This window comes from Pleurodeles waltl, chromosome 2_1 (assembly GCF_031143425.1).
Source record: "Pleurodeles waltl isolate 20211129_DDA chromosome 2_1, aPleWal1.hap1.20221129, whole genome shotgun sequence".
Lineage (NCBI taxonomy): Eukaryota > Metazoa > Chordata > Amphibia > Caudata > Salamandridae > Pleurodeles > Pleurodeles waltl.
Window position 1 is genome coordinate 180,482,004 of NC_090438.1, and position 16,345 is coordinate 180,498,348.

At 45.5% G+C, this 16,345-nt stretch overlaps 1 protein-coding gene across 1 annotated transcript in view; it reads right to left on the reverse strand.

Annotated features, from left to right (window-relative positions):
• The window catches only part of ATP1B4 (ATPase Na+/K+ transporting family member beta 4), a 250,030-nt gene that overhangs the window by 46,198 nt on the left and 187,487 nt on the right, over positions 1-16,345 (reverse strand). The window contains exon 6 of the mRNA XM_069212109.1: positions 13,264-13,460. Within this exon, the coding sequence (XP_069068210.1) occupies positions 13,264-13,460 (197 nt within the window). The remainder of the gene's footprint in view (positions 1-13,263; positions 13,461-16,345) is intronic.

The following is a 16,345-nucleotide window of genomic DNA, read 5'->3' on the forward strand; positions in this document are numbered from 1 at the left end:
TGGATTTAAAAAATAACTTTGAGAAAGTATACTTTTCTTTCCTATACCCCCATTAGGCTAATTAGCATTAGCCTGGGAGACATCTGGCCTGCCAGTGCCTCTCCGACAATGAGGTGTGAAAACTACTCCCACAGCACAAACAATAGCCTTGATGTGGGGTGCTGTTTGTCTTCTCCTTGCAGGAAAGACAGTTTGGGTGTACCCAGGAACTTCATTAACTTTAAAGGGACCAAGGTGAGGTCCGTCCTTTCAAAAGTAGATATAAAGTGATACCTGGCGGATGGCACGCTTTTGTTCCTTAGGCCCACTAGTCATGGAGGGTCCAAACCCACTGAGAGGGAAGCTACACCTAAACCCAGTTAGGAGTGGAGATAGGGAAGGGACTGCTTATTTGCCTGGCCTCACCTCTGGGTGGACACCAAAGGTTGTGCACAAGGGAGAAAGGATTCCCCATCTTGAATTTCAGTAGTAAGGTGCACTGTGGGATTGTTTTCAGTAGGGTAAACAGGATCTGCTAGAAAAGTGGGTAGAGATAATGCAGGAAAATGGCTCCCTGTTGCAGTTACCCCCCCCCCCCCCTTTTTGCCTGATATTGATGCTGACTTGACTAAGAAGTGTGCTGGGACCCTGTTAACCAGGCCCCAGCACCAGTGTTCTTTCACTAAAAATGTACCATTGTTTCCCCAATTGGCACACCTCTGGCATACAGTTAAGTCCCTTGTAAAAGGTACCAGTGGAGATTCTGACCCCCTGGGGTGCGAGCCTTTGTGCTCTCTGAGGCCAGAAACAAAGCCTGCACTGGGTGGAGGTGCTTAACACCTCCACCCTGCATAAACTGTAACACCTAGCAGTGAGCCACAAAAGTCTCAGTCTTCATGTTACAATGCCCCAGGGCACTCCAGCTAGTGGAGATGCCCACCCCCTGGACACAGCCTCCACTTTTGGCGGCAAGTCCAGAGGAGATAATGAGAAAAACAAGGAGGTGTCACCGAACAGCCAGGACAGCCCCTAATGTGTCCTGAGCTGAGGTGACCCCTGCCTTCAGAAATCCTCCATCTTGGTTTTGGAGGATCCCCCACTAGGATGTGCCCCCCTCCCCTCAGGGAGGAGGCACATGGAGGTTATAGCCACCCTCAAGGACGGTAGCCATCGGCTACTGCCCCCAGACCTAAACACACCCCTAAATTTAGTATTTAGGGGCAACCCTGAACCCAGGAAATCAGATTCCTGCAACCTACAACAAGAAGAAGGACTGCTGACCTGAAAGCCCCGCAGAGACAACGGAGACGACTACTGACTTGGCCCCAGCCCTACTGGCCTGTCTCCAGACTCAAAGAACCTGCACAGCGACGCATCCGACAGGGACCAGCGACCTCCGAGTACTCAGAGGACTGCCCTGAACCCGAAGTACCAAGAAACTCCAGAGAACAGCAGCATTGTTCAAAAACTGCAATAACTTTGCAACTTTAAAGCAACTTTTAAAGAACTCTCTCTTCCCGCCCGAAGCGTGAGACTTCTCACTCTGCACCGAATGCCCCCGGCTCGAGCTCCAGAGAACTAACACCGGAGAGAGGACTCCCAGGCGACTACGACAACGTGAGTACCCTGAGTCGACCCCCCTGCACTCCCACAGCGACGCCTGCAGAGAGGATCCAGAGGCTCCCCCTGACTGCGACTGCCTGGTAACAAGGAACCCCGACGCCTGGACCAAGCACTGCACCCAAAGCCCCCAGGACCAAGAGGAACCACCTTCCAGTGCAGGAGTGACCAGCAGGCGGCCCTCTTCCCAGCCCAGTCGGTGGCTGGCCCGAGAAGCCCCCCTGTGCCCTGCCTGCATCGCCTAAGTGACCCCTGGTCCCTCCATTGCTTTCAACAGCAAACCCGACGCCTACTTTGCACACTGCACCCAGCCGCCCCTGTGCCGCTGAGGGTGTGTTTTGTGTGCCTGTTTGTGTCCCCCAGTGCTCTACAAAACTCCCCTGGTCTGCTCCCCGAAGACGCAAGTACTTACCTGCTAGCAGACTGGAACCCGAGCACCCCTGTTCTCCATAGGTGCATGTGTTTTGGGAGCTCTTTTGACCTCTGCACCTGACCGGTCCTGTGTTGCTGGTGCAGTGACTTTGGGGTTGCCTTGAACCCCCAACGGTGGGCTACATATGCCCAGGAGACTGACTCTGTAAGTGCTTTACTTACCTGAGAAACCTAACCAAACTTACCTCCCCCAGGAACTGTTGATTTTTGCACTGTGTCCACTTTTAAAATAGCTTATTGCCATTTTAACCTAAACTGTATGTACTACTATTTTAAATCAAAGTTCTATACTTACCTGTGTGAAGTACCTTGCATTTTATGTACTTACCTCAAATCTTGAATCTTGTGGTTCTAAAATAAATTAAGAAAATATATTTTTCTATATAAAAACTATTGGCCAGGAGTTAAGTCTTTGAGTGTGTGTTCCATCATTTATTGCCTGTGTGTGTACAACAAATGCTTAACACTACCCTCTGATAAGCCTACTACTCGACCACACTACCACAAAATAGAACATTAGTATTATCTAATGTTGCCACTATCAACCTCTAAGGGGAAAACTTGGACTCTGTGCACACTATCTCTCACTTTGAGATAGTATATACAGAGCCAACTTCCTACAGATAACCTCTGGGATCTTTTACCCCATTGGTTAAAGGAGGAGCAGGAGTCATCCCCACCTACTGACTAGTGCAATCCTTAAATGTGGTACATCAAGGAACCCTCCCCTGAGTACTTTCTGGACCTGAGGAAGACCAGAAGAGGACTAGACCATGCTTTCTGTAACTCAAGAGGAGCTCTGAAGGTTTGGATTTGCTTTGTCTTGCATCCAGGACAAAGAAGTGGACTCCAAGGGTAAGTGGTCAAATCTCCTGTGTGGGTACAGGGACACAGAAAATCTAAAGAACTACTTTTCCTGGTTTTCCAATTACCCTGTCTCAACTAGATTTGCATTGGATCCTGCTCAAGGCATTTGCCAGATCAAGCCCTAAAGTTTTAACAACCTCCCATGACATCTGAGAGCCTTAGGTGAAGAGCTGAGAAAATAGCAACTTATCCTTGCCAAGTTTGGGACTTGAAACAATTCTGATGCCCTAGCCCTGGAGGACTGGGACTAACCACCAGTGCCAATCCGGTGAAGGTGTGACTATCGGGCTGAAGAAACAGGTTCATCTCATTTTAAACTTCACTGCAGCAGTAAGTCTGTTTAAGCAGACCCTCATTGAGAAAGTATCCAACCTGGTGGAGCCCTTGTCGGATATGGCCTGCTGCCCTGCCCTACCGGAAGAAAAAGGACCTCCGTTTTGGAGACTAAGTCCAAACAAACAAATCCTGCCTGGCCGAAGGTACAAAACCACCTCTGGGTGACAGTGGACTTTGGCAGGAAGGAAAGTGAAATTTCTCCCTGTATGCGCTTTTTCTGCCTAAAGTGTAGTTTCAGTGGGATATCACCCAACACTTATCCCACTTTGTATCTACTGCCAGATAAAGCCTACCACCATGCACTGCTAGAAACCTTTCTCCTCATATTGTCAGACTAAGGGGTTTGGTCAGGGCAGCACAGTTAGTCACCTTGCTGCGCTGCTGTTACACCTGGCATCCATTGGGTGGTCTTATCCCAGACCTTTTGCCTTTCACCTTCTGTTTTTGCTGTATATTTTTGCTGGCCTTAGGACTCTGAGCACTTTACCACTGCTAACTAGTGCTAAAGTGCATGTGCTTCTCCCCTAAACATGGTCACATTGGTGTAGCCACAATTGGTATATTTAATGTATTTGTAATTCCCTTGTAAAGTGGTATTCCATATACCCGGGGCCGGTAAATTAAATGCTACTAGTGGACCTGCAGCACTGATTGTGCCACCCAACTAAGTAGCCCTATTAACATATCTCAGGCCTGCCAATGCAGAGCATGAGTGTGCAGTTTCACTGCCATTTAAATTTCAAACTTCTTGCCAAGCCTTAAACTTCCATTTTATTACATATGTTACCCCTAAGGTACATCCTAGGTAGTCCATAGGGTAGGGTGCTGTGTAAGTAGAAGACAGGACATGTACTTTTAAGTTTTACATGTCCTGGTAGTGAAAAACTCCCAAAGTTGTTTTCACTATTGTGATGCTTACTCTTCTCATAGGCCAGAATTGGGAATTCCTTAATGTTTTTAAGTTGTAATTACGGATCAGAAAGGAGTAGTTGCATCATGTTTCATACAATTGGAATGTCCGCTTTACTTGCGAAGTTGGATTTATTATTACTATTTTAGAAATGCTTCTTTTAGAAAATGGGCATTCTCTGATCTTACTGCTCTGTGTACCTGACAGCCTGTCTACAATACACGTCTGTACTGGGCTGGATGACAGCTACTTTGTGCATTCCTTCCAGGCAGTCACAACACAGGACACTCAACTGCATCTGCATTCCTCTGCATACTGATGGGTCTTCCAGAGAAGGGAGGGTGGGAGGTGCTCACACTTCAAAGGGTAGTGGCCTGAGCCCCACACAAAGGACTGATTACCCCCCACTGATAGTCTGGAGCCAGGGCTGGGGTGAAAGGGGGACCTGTGCACTTCAAGGAGCTACTTTGAAGTCACCCTCACTTCAAAGGCACTTTTTGATATAAGTACTGAGGTTTTGACATCCCTGAAATCAGATCACTACAGGATTTGGGAAGAACTCTGCTGGAGTAAAGACTGATGTGCTGTAAGAATTGACACTGTGCTTGGATTGACTGTTCCAAGGAACTGCTTCTCTGTATTGCTTTGCTGCCCTGCTGCTTGCTGATCTCTTCCCTGCTAAGGACAAGGACTGGACCCATCCTGCTGAACCAGTGTGTCTCCAAGGCTTGCTGGCTTGCCCCCTGTTCTTCTGCAGTCTCAGGGACATCAAAGACTGCTTGCAATTCTACTAGTGCTGCCAGACTCTGCATTCAGTGAGTACTATCCTTGCATGAGGTGCCCCTCTCCAGTCCTGCTCCTCAGAAGTGGGTATGGCAGCTGATTTCTGCAAAAACCAACACATCACCACAAATGCGTGTAACATTTTTCTGCATTGCTCATTCAATGCAGATGCAGAGGCTGCTCCACGACATCATATCCACAGCCTGCATGGCTCAACAATGACACTTTGCGCAGCTCAACGATGATGCATTGCATTCATCTCTACAGAGCCCGACAATGACGCAGTGACCTGCCGGCGTGGAAAATATTAACACACCGTGCCCTCAGTGTCAGCGCTTTGCTCCATACAACAGCAGTCCTAGTGTGATTTCTGTGGCCAGCCTACCCTCCAAACTTTGGATTTGCACCAGTTTAGTGTGATCTCAAGTAACTTGACTTCTAAGCACAGCTTTTACATTTAATATGTAAAAATTAATATCTCGACTTTTACTGATTGGATTTTTGTCATTTTGGTCTTATTTCACTCAGATAAACATTCTCTATTTTCCTAAACTGGTGTGAGGTCTTTTTGTAGTGTTTGCATTGTACTACAGTGTGGTTGTGTTGCACAAATACTTTACACTTTGCTTCTTAAGTTAAGACTGACTGCTCTGTGCCAAGCTACTAGAGGGTGGGCAGAGGTTAATTTATGGAGTGTAACTGACTTACACCGACTAGGATTGTGGGCCCTACTTGGGCACAGTGCATTCCTCTGCCAACTAGAGACCCACAGCTGCCTTGCATCACAGTGAAAGGACAGGAGCATGCTGTATTCAACATCATATGGTGCATTCCTGTCCTTTCCTTGTGCTTGTGCACCTTTGGCTGCCTAGCACCAAAGCAAGAACCCTTCCACCATTGTGAAAGGGTGTCTACATTGCATCCAGGATTGTTTTGTGCAGGAAGGAGTACCTTCTGTGCTGCAGCACACATGGAAAGAGGAGAAATAAAGATATTTCTCCTCGTTGCGCCTCCCCTGGGGAGGCATAAGGTTTGGCACATCCCCAGGCTTACAAGGTCTTGTAAATCTGGGTATGCACCAAAATCTTTGGGTGTTGCATGGGAACACCCACTGCAATACCCATGGAATGTCTTCCCTGCACAGAGTAAGGTAATGCAGCAATTTGTGTTGCCTTGCCTTACTACATATCTATGAGGCCATTCAAAGCCATGCAAAGTGGCTTTGTGTGACCTCATAGATATGAGTTCAAGGTTTGTGCCACAATTGCGTCACAAAGCCTGACGCAATGGCAGCGCAAGGGGTTCATAAATATGCCCCTACGACCAGAGGTAAAAGCCTTCACTGGGCCATCCAGGTTGGCCTATCTGATCTGACAGTTCATTGAAGTTGGCCTCAAATTGTGGCTTGGTTCCAGCCTATGGTGACTATAGACTATCAATGGCGCTTAATGATTTTTGGAGCTATTTATATTTACAATATATTTTTATTTACATCCCGGTTCCCCTTATTTCATTTTTGCTTTTTTAGTGTCATTTCTCTTTAAATTATTTTTCTCAATTTAATTTAGGATATTCATTGTTTAGATGTTTTGACTTTATTACTGTTTTGGCACTGCATAGTTTGCACCTTCCCCTAATTTAAGCCTGTGTACTCTGTGCCATGGTTACTAGGAAGTTGAGCTCAGGTTAATTTAGCTTCACAAGTTAGTAGTATTTTTCCTTGAAGAAGTCAACTGTCCACCCCAAAATAACAGTCCACTTTTTACAGTTGGGGTCTAAGATCTTGCTCTGTTCCACATGGTTTAGGGATTGGGTTGTAACCACTTTCTCTAGAGTTCTGAAGACCCCCAGCTGTCCTGCGAAGGGATGGTAGTTGGGGTTAGTTGAGTCAAGTGTATTTTTTTTTCAAAAAACGTTTTAAAACTATGTTTTAGTTCTTATTAAATGGTGTATTCGTAAGCAAACTCAAAGTCCACACAGCAAGAGACCAATTAATCAGACAAGGACATATCTCCAGCACCCAGCAGAAGTGCGGACACAATGAAAGAGCGCAGCATCCATTAGGTAAGCCCTGTCACATAGAAACCAACTTTGTGGATTGCTTTGTGGTTATGGCTCTTGCCTTTTGCACCACGATATTTCCCAGGAAAAAAAAATCTCTTTCGAATTTGCTCTGGGTGACCAGTGAGATGTGGTTGGTTCCTTTCCTGCCTCTGTGGAGCGGCAGGAAGTGACCCCCTAGAGAGATCTTAAAGGTTAACTAACAAATTGTTTAGTTTTGTTTCTTTTTAATGCCTTTGAAGACAGCTTTTATTGGATCAGAACAGCCTGGAAGTGTCCTGACTTCCATATGTGTTTTTATGGCAAGGAGTGAAATGCTGAAGTGGACTCTCCTGAGGTCAGACCAAATATCTGGAGGGATAAACTCTTGACCACCGTAAGTCTGGTAGTAGTGTAGGAACAATTTAAAGAAACCATCTACAGCTGTGGTTCCTCTTTGAGGGTGGGGGAGCTTTGCCCCCATGGCCGCTGCGAGCCACGCTAAACGTGAATAATAAAATGGCAATTAAATAATTTAATTGCCATTTTATTTTTCACATAGTGTGACAGCCTGACCTGGAGCAATAAGGGGCGTGTCCTCTTTTTACTGAGGACTACAGCAGTGCGGGCCAGACACTGCAAAGTGTACATGTGAGTTTGGCCAGCAGACTTGTGCCGGCCAACTGACATGCGCACTGTGAAGCTCTCCACCCGGCTCCCTTGGACAGCTGGGTGGAGACCAAGCACAGGCCTATAGGGCCTGAAAGAGTGTCCAGCAAGGATGCTCCATCCAATCCTGGCACTGCTGTCATGCTGCCTAACAGCATGAGAGCAGCTCTAGGATTGCTTAGGGAAGTTTCTGCTTCCACTCGTGCCGGTCGGAGATTAGGAAGGACACAGAGGACGACGCAGCCCGGGTAAGTACAATTATTTTATTTTTAATTGTAATATAGTGCTTTCTTATGTTTTTATTGTGCATGCTTATTTGCTTATATTACTGTAGGAAGTTGGCTCTGTATATACTATCTCAAAGTGAGAGATAGTGTGCACACAGAGTCCAAGGGTTCCCCTTAGAGGTTGATTGTGGCACAATTAGATAATTCCAATGCTCTATTTTGAGGTAGTGTGGTTGAGCAGTAGGCTTATCAGAGGGTAGTGTTAAGCATCTGTTGTACACACACTGGCAATAAATGAGGAACACACACTCAAAGACTGAACTCCAGGCTAATAGTTTTTATATAGAAAAATATATTTTCTTAATTTATTTTAGAACCACAAGATTCAATATGTGAAGTTAGTACATAAAATGCAAGGTACTCCACACAGGTAAGTAAGGAACTTTGAATTAGAGCAGTAACATACACAGTATTGGTTAACATGGCAATAAGCCATTCTAAAAGTGGCACAGTGCAAAAATCAACAGTTCCTGGAGGAGATAAGTAAGGTTAAGTTTCTGAGGTAAGTAAAGCACTTACAAGTTCAGTTTCCTGGGCATAGGCAGCCCACCGTTGGGGGTTCAAGCCAACCCCAAAGTCACTGCACCAGCAACACAGGGCTGGTCAGGTGCAGAGGTCAAAGGAGTTCCCAAAACACATAGGCACCTATGGAGAACAGGGGTGCTCCGGTTCCAGTCTGCCAACAGGTAAGTACCTGCGTTTTCAGAGGGCAGACCAGGGGGGTTTTGTAGAGCACTGGGGGGACACAGGTTGGCACACAAAACACACCCTCAGCGGCACAGGGGCGGCCCGTTGCAGTGTGCTTAGCAGATGTCGGGTTTTCAATAGAAATCAATGGAAGGACCTGGGGGTCACTCTAGCGGTGCAGGCAGGGCAGAGGGGGCTTCTCGGGCCAGCCACTGACTAGGCAGAGGGTCGCCTGATGGTCACTCCTGCACTGGAGTTCAGTTCCTTTTGATCATGGGGGCTGCAGGTGCAGCGCTTGGTCCAGGCGTTGGGTTCTTTGTTCCTTGCAGTGGCGGTCAGGAGCCTCTGGATCCTCTCTGCATGCGTCGCTGTGGAGGTGCAGGGGGGTCGTCTCAGGTTACTCACGGAGTTGCAGTTGCCTGGGAGTCCTCTCTGCAGTGTTGGTTCTCTGGAGCTCGAGCCGGGGGCATCGGGTGCAGAGGGTGAAGTCTCACGCTTCCGGCGGGAAGAGTGAGGTCTTTGAAAGTTGCTAGAAAGATGCAAAGTTGTTGCTGTTTTTGAACAGTGCTGCTGTTCTCGAAAGTTTCCTGCTGCTTCGGTTCAGGGCAGTCCTCTGAGGCTTCAGAGGTCGCTGGTCCCTGTCGGATGCGTCGCTGTGCAGGTTCTTTGAGTCTGGAGACAGGCCGGTAGGGCTGGGGCCAAGACAGTTGTCGTCTCCGTCGTCTCTGTGGGGCTTTCAGGTCAGCAGTCCTTCTTCTTTGTGTAGGTTGCAGGAATCTGATTTCTTGGGTTCTGGGTCACCCCCAAATACAAAATTTAGGGGTGTGTTTAGGTCAGGAGGGCAGTAGCCAATAGCTACTCTCCTGCGGGGTGGCTACACCCTCTTTGTGCCTCCTCTCTGAGGGGAGGGGAGCACATCCCTAACTCTATTGGGGGAATCCTCCAAACTCAAGATGGAGGATTTCTAAAGGCAGGGGTCACCTAAGCTCAGGACACCTTAGGGGCTGTCCTGACTGGTTGGTGACTCCTCCTTGTTTTTCTCATTATCCTCTCCTGCCTTGCCGCCAAAAGTGGGGGCAGTGGCCGGAGGGGTGGGCATCTCCATTAGCTGGGATGCCCTGGGGTGCTGTAACAAAAGGCATGAGCCTTTGAGGTGTTACAGTTCCTGCAGGGGGAGGTGCAAAGCACCTCCACCCAGTACAGGCTTTGTTCCTGGCCACAGAGTGACAAAGGCACTCTCCCCAGGTGGCCAGAAACTCGTCTGGTTGTGGCAGGCTGGCAGAAACTGGTCAGCCTAGCACTAGGAGTCGGACTGGTATTCAGAGGGCATCTCTAAGATGCCCTCTGGGTGCATTTTACAATAAATCCCACACTGGCATAAGTGTGCATTTATTGTGCTGAGAAGTTTGATACCAAACTTCCCAGATTTCAGTGTAGCCATTATGGAACTGTGGAGTTCGTGTTTGACAAACTCCCAGACCATATACTCTTTATGGCTACCCTGCACTTACAATGTCTAAGGTTTTGCTTAGACACTGTAGGGGCATAGTGCTCATGCACATATGCCCTCACCTGTGGTATAGTGCACCCTGCCTTAGGGCTGTAAGGCCTGCTAGAGGGGTGACTTAAATATGCCACAGGCAGTGTAAGGTGGGCACGGCACCCTGAGGGGAGTGCCATGTCGACTTAGTCATTTTCTCCCCACCGGCACACACAAGCTGTGAGCCAGTGTGCGTGTGCTGAGTGAGGAGTCCCCAGGGTGGCATAAGACATGCTGTAGCCCTTAGAGGCCTCCCCTGGCATCAGGGCCCTTGGTACTAGAGGTACCATTTACAAGGGACTTATCTGGGTGCCAGGGCTGTGCCAATTGTGGGAAAAAAGGTACAGTTTATGGAAAGAACACTGGTGCTGGGGCCTGGTTAGCAGGGTCCCAGCGCACTTGCAATCATAACTGGCATCGACAAAAGGGAAAAAGTCAGGGGTAACTATGCCAAGGAGGCATTTGCTTGCATTTACTGTTTTCACTTTTTCTGATGTAGTGGGGCCCTTCGCTCGCCCCACCACTTTGATATATTAGCAGCTGCTGCTGCTCATCTGCATTGGATGGTTGAAAGCATGTTAGAATTATGTAGGTGTTGTTTGTACATGCTACCATACTGTGCATGGTGGTGTTTTGGAGAGAGTTCGAGGTGTGCTGAGACTGTCCTTGTGGATCATGACAACCCCTCTTCATCTGCTTGCTTATCTGTCAGGGCAGTGGTTCTATTTCCCGACAGTTGCTGTCAGGAATGGGAAGCTGGTGGGCTTATTGTGTGCATTGGAATAAATGACTGTGAATACATTCCTCTGTGTGGACGTGATATTGATGTGAGCCAGCACTGGGGCGATCTGTGTGTGGGTGAGGCTGAAGCTCTGGATGCCAACGTCATCTAGCCCTCTCTTTAGGCGGCATTGATGTAGGTACCATTGCGCTAAAGTCACAAGAGGGTTTGTTTGGTGGTGCCATGAGGGGTCTGACATTCTCATGCTGTATGTCGTATTTCTGATCTTATGAAAGGATTCTGTGTCGGGTCCACTGCCCTTTCTGGCCCCAGTAGGTCCAAAGAAGCATAGTCCTTAGCAGCTTAGACCACTACGTTCATTAAGTTTTCCTCAGTCCCATACAATGTCATCACGTGACTCCGTGCTTCAAACGTAGTTGTAGAGTGGCTACTATGGGTCATCACTGCAGGAAGCGCTGTGAAAAGGGGCCTTCTATGTGCCACTTTATCCAATATCACTTTTTCTGGCTCCACTGTCCGCGGGTCACAAGTGAAGAGCTGTGAAAGAGGACCATGTTATATGTATTTGAACGTGAGCCTGTGCCTGTGCCGCCTCCTTTAGAAGAAAGATTATGTACAAGTCCACACCTTCAGGTATCAGGAAGGGAAGCAGCTCCTTTGAAGTCATGATACTTGAACTGTTCTGCCTTTGAACAACATGGAGGATCCAGTAACCTTACCTGGCTCTGACAGAGTTCCTACAACAAGTTAATGAGATTTGCAGCAGAACCCTGGGAAATGCTTTAGGATGGAACAGGAGGGTGAACCTACATACAATAAGAAAGAAGAATGCAGGCCTCAGATGTCAAATATATAACATGGCGCACTTTCACAGTTCCTCAATGTTAGTTCAGTTCTGCGGCCTAGTTCTTATAATTAGTCTTTGGAGCACCATCACATCTTTCACAATAGGTGGCGCAGTTCAGGCCTCATAAATGAACTTCTGAGATTTGCTGGGTTTACAAAAAACTGCATAGATGAGCTCCTATTGTGATTGAGACAAAGGTTGTCCGTTAGGGCAAATAAGTCTCCAAACAGGCAAGGCACATTCTCTCAAGCCAATACTGATGGGAGTGGTGTGTGGGTCACTGGCAACACAAGTCCTTATTTGCTGCTCCCAGATTACTGAAATTAGTGACTTCTTGGATGAAGTACTGATGCTTCAACTCTTTAGCAATATGGTAGCCAAAACCTTATGAAGGGAAAGGCGGGATATTTTGTCAAACACAGGAGTGATGGATAGTCACATCCCCTTAATACTAGTCCAACCCCCTCCCCCCACCCCTCTTCTTCACTAAGTCTCAGCTCTCAAACAAACACACCAACTTAGTCCATGCCTTGCACACCTCTTCGGGTAATTCAGAATCCACACTGAGGTCACCATTTTCGGTGGAGTCAAAGCACACATGCATGCACACTTCAGTGCTGGCTATGGGAGTAGAATTCCGTATGTGATGGTTATTTGTCATATACACAGAGGGATTAAAGAGCAGAGTTTTACAGAGGCGATGGGATTGCTGATACGAGAATAGGGCGATCATTGATTTAGTCTAAAGAAATTATTTAATGAGATGCAAATCCATTTGATGCAACTATCGACTTCAAATATCAGATATTGACAAATCAGCCCTGAAGAAAAGGGTTATTCCTCAAAACACACATGGGTTGGCTGTGCAAGAATTTCTAATAAAGATTAATTTTGTATAAAACCACACAGGAGGGAAAATGTGGATTAATGTGGTATCGAAACATATCCAATGAAAGTATAACATCTAGGGATTAAAGATTAGCGTATACCTCTATAGGTTGAACTGATATTTATCATCTAGCCTTAGTAATAGTGCCCCATCAGTACAACATGAAAGGTTCCCATTTCTTGGAAACATGTTGTACACTGGCTATTTCATGGCACATTCTCCCCCAGTGGTTGAAGAATAAGTTGTTCATGCGGCCAGTGGGTGTGGGTACTGCATTTGTGCCCACAGCTAGCGCTACACATCTCTAGTACAGGTTTTAGCAACTCTTGTGAAAAATGAATGCAGCAAATGATTTATTCCTAGACATGGTTTTACCAGGCACTGCAGACTGAAATTCTTGTTCCCAAGTGAGATGCTCTGCACAAGTTTTAAAGGAAATTGAAAAAGGCTGACTCTGGTTCCCTGACTAGGCTGCAGGTTCTCAATGACCACCTCAACTTGTGCTGACTAAGCATTTTCCTTTCAATCTCTCAGAACAAAATAGGGTTAAAATTCTTTAGGATTAATTACGGTAAATTGGCCATCACTTCAGTGGCAACTCCGGCCACCTACCACATCCGACATTTAAATATTACCCGATTCATCTTCAGAAAGAGGCAGGGTTGTCCCACAGAATAACCAAAGGTTGGATCCTCGATCCCTGAACAGTTCTGGAGCATTGAGCGCTTAAACTGGCAGGCTTTCCTCGCTTCATCATCTTTTCCAGGTTGTCGATAATATTTTCCAGGGGTGCAGTCTATGTTCTTTGTTGATTGTAGACTGTCATTATAAGCTGAAGCACAACACAATGCAAAGTCACCAGCAGCCTAGATCAAACCATCACCAGCTTGAAAAAAAGAATACATAAGAGGTAACTTAAAGATCTGGACTTAATGGATGTGTAACGCCAGGGCTGGCTTTAGAGCTGGTGGCGCTCATTTTTGGCACCCCATCCATGACCTCTTCCTCTGATTCCCTCATTACCACCGGGCAGAAGTACCCCCATCTCTCGATAGCCCCTCTCCCACATACATTTAATTTGTTTTTAAGCACTGGTAACAGCTGGCTTTACTAATAAGAAAGTATGTCTACCCAAGCAAACCCTTTTTAGCAACATTAGGAATAGATAATGAAAGACTGGGGAAAAAACATAAGGTCCTAACCTATTTTATGCAGTTTGCATGCAGCGCTTTTATGACAGTGGGTAACAGTCACTCTTCCACTCAGCTAGCTACACAAAATACAGATCTGTGATAACCATGGTTCTTTGCAGCAGGCATATTAACCCTCTCCGCTACTTTGTGGTGAGTCAAAACTGCCACGAGAAATAAACTCCATCTCTCTCTATAGCAGGAACATTAATCATAAGACTTGTCTTTACATTTTTATTGCTGCCTGAAAGCTGGATGCGCAAGGAACTCTGCAGCAGGCGTTTTTAAATCATAAGTTATTGCTAAACACTGCACCTCCCCAGAGATAAGTGTGCCCCTCCCCAGGCCAGCACCTGTCGCACTGCCCTAAAGCTGACTCTGTGTAATGCAAAAATTTGCTCAATAGATTATTTTTTGCATTGACCAAATTTTACAGGTTTTTTAAAAACTTTTTTTTTATATTAGCAGACTAAATACTCACTGCAACCAAAAGGTACATAGAATACATTGGAAAACATCTAGAAAATAGCAAGCTGTCTCAGACAATTATCAGTAATCTTAAGAGAACTTCTGAACATACTTTTTGACCGACTTTGTAGCTCTTGTTTGCCTTTTATTGATGAATAAATATTGCCTCTTGATAGTAAAGAGATACACAGTGGCTTGTGCATAGATATCTTCCTTGCTCATCCAGGAACAGTAGATGTGTACAGGCAACACTGTCTACCTCAGCTGCACATCCCTGCAATTTTATTGGATTGTAATATTAATACTCTTAGTGCTCTAAACACTGTCTTACACCTGCTGCCAACGTGTGTAAACTGGAACCGAAGGGGACCAGTATACTCCAAAATAGAAAAAAGTGAGGCACACATATGTAAATAGCTGTGTATCCAATTCAAACCATTTGTAGAATTGTTCAATCATCCATTACAGATTATTTCGGGACATCCTGGTGTCATTTACTATTTTCTTTACATATCAAATATAATTACAAACATTTATTTGCACTGTATATTTTACCATTTCTCTTTAATATTACATTAATATTGTCACTTTGTACTTTCCAGTACCATCATCAGATAAATCAATACAAGCCCATTTCCTGAGATGATATTTCACAACCAAATATTATGCTTTTCAGTCCAATCATTGTGACTTTCAGTCCAATTTGTGTGTGAATCAAGTCCTCAGCCATTTAGTTGGAAATTATGGCCACCATCATCATATTCAAGGAGATAAAAGTAATTTCATAAACATGTGTTTTCAACAATTGGTATAGATTTCAGTCCAAACTGTTGTGAATTAGATCCTCAGCTCAATCAGTTGGAAATTATAGCCGACACATGTTTCGTCATACAATAGGACTTCTTCAGGGCTAACACCTGATATCAAAATCTTCAGAATAGAAAAGGCACAATCACCGTATTGATCTAGAAAAATGCGAACCAAATGAGGAATTAACCTCATACACAGCGTCTCCACAGTTGTCTGGCAAAAAAACAGGAACAGCAAAGCTGGGGTCAAAGTATCATTCAAAACTGGGTTATCAAGATAAGAGAAAATTGAATCCTCCTGGTTGTCACTTCAGAAAAGGGTACACATGATTGAAGCGAGAAAAAAGACGACTTTCTGTAAGGGATATATTAATTATTGTTTGTATGTACCTTTGCAATTTTGTGTGGCCCTTGCAGGCCTTTATAGTGGATAGTGTATAGGTGCTCCGATGTGTAACACACAACAGGAGTGCCGGTGCAAAATTTAGTAAATCTAACCCTAATAGATATTGGAAGAATGTCAGCTCTTGCACTGACCTGACATAGTGGATGGCAGAGAAGTGTTAATGTAGGAAATTGTTGGAAATGTTTAATCAGGCTAGGACTAATTTCATCTTGTCTAAGGAAGACCATAGGATTGAACGCATAACCAAATTATGAGTAGATTTTAAAATAATAAAAAATGGGGCCCTTTTTAGGTTGAGCACGCAAGAGCTTTGACGTGTTATAATATATCAGTGGGCTTTTAACCACACCCACCGCACGCCCATCACTATCACTCGTTCGTGGGCTTGCCTTTCAAAAATCCTTTGTTATCATTGGTAAATGCTTTACTTGTATCCCTCCTTGGGGCAGTTTTGTTACTGCCTTTGCAACTGTCCCTATTACATGGATAATTGCATGTGCACCCTGATACGTTTGACTTCAAGCCTACTTCTTTTTCCTTTTGTGTCTCTCCTTCGCTCTCAGTCTTATGGCGGCCGTGGTGCTTTGAATCGGCTAGCTTGTGAGCTTGTGCCAACTGTTTTACTTTTTATTTTCAGTTTAAGTGACAAGACAAGTCCAGTTAAGAATACGAAATTTCCTAGCTATCGTGAAGGAAAGTTTCAATTCTATTAAGGACACGGAGGCGAGGATTATGCATATCTTTCTTCACTTTTTATTAATCAGCAAGTTCAAAGTTAAACAAAAATGAACAGAAAAACTACAAGTTCCATGAAGCCGCCGCCATGGTAACCAGTATCCAATGA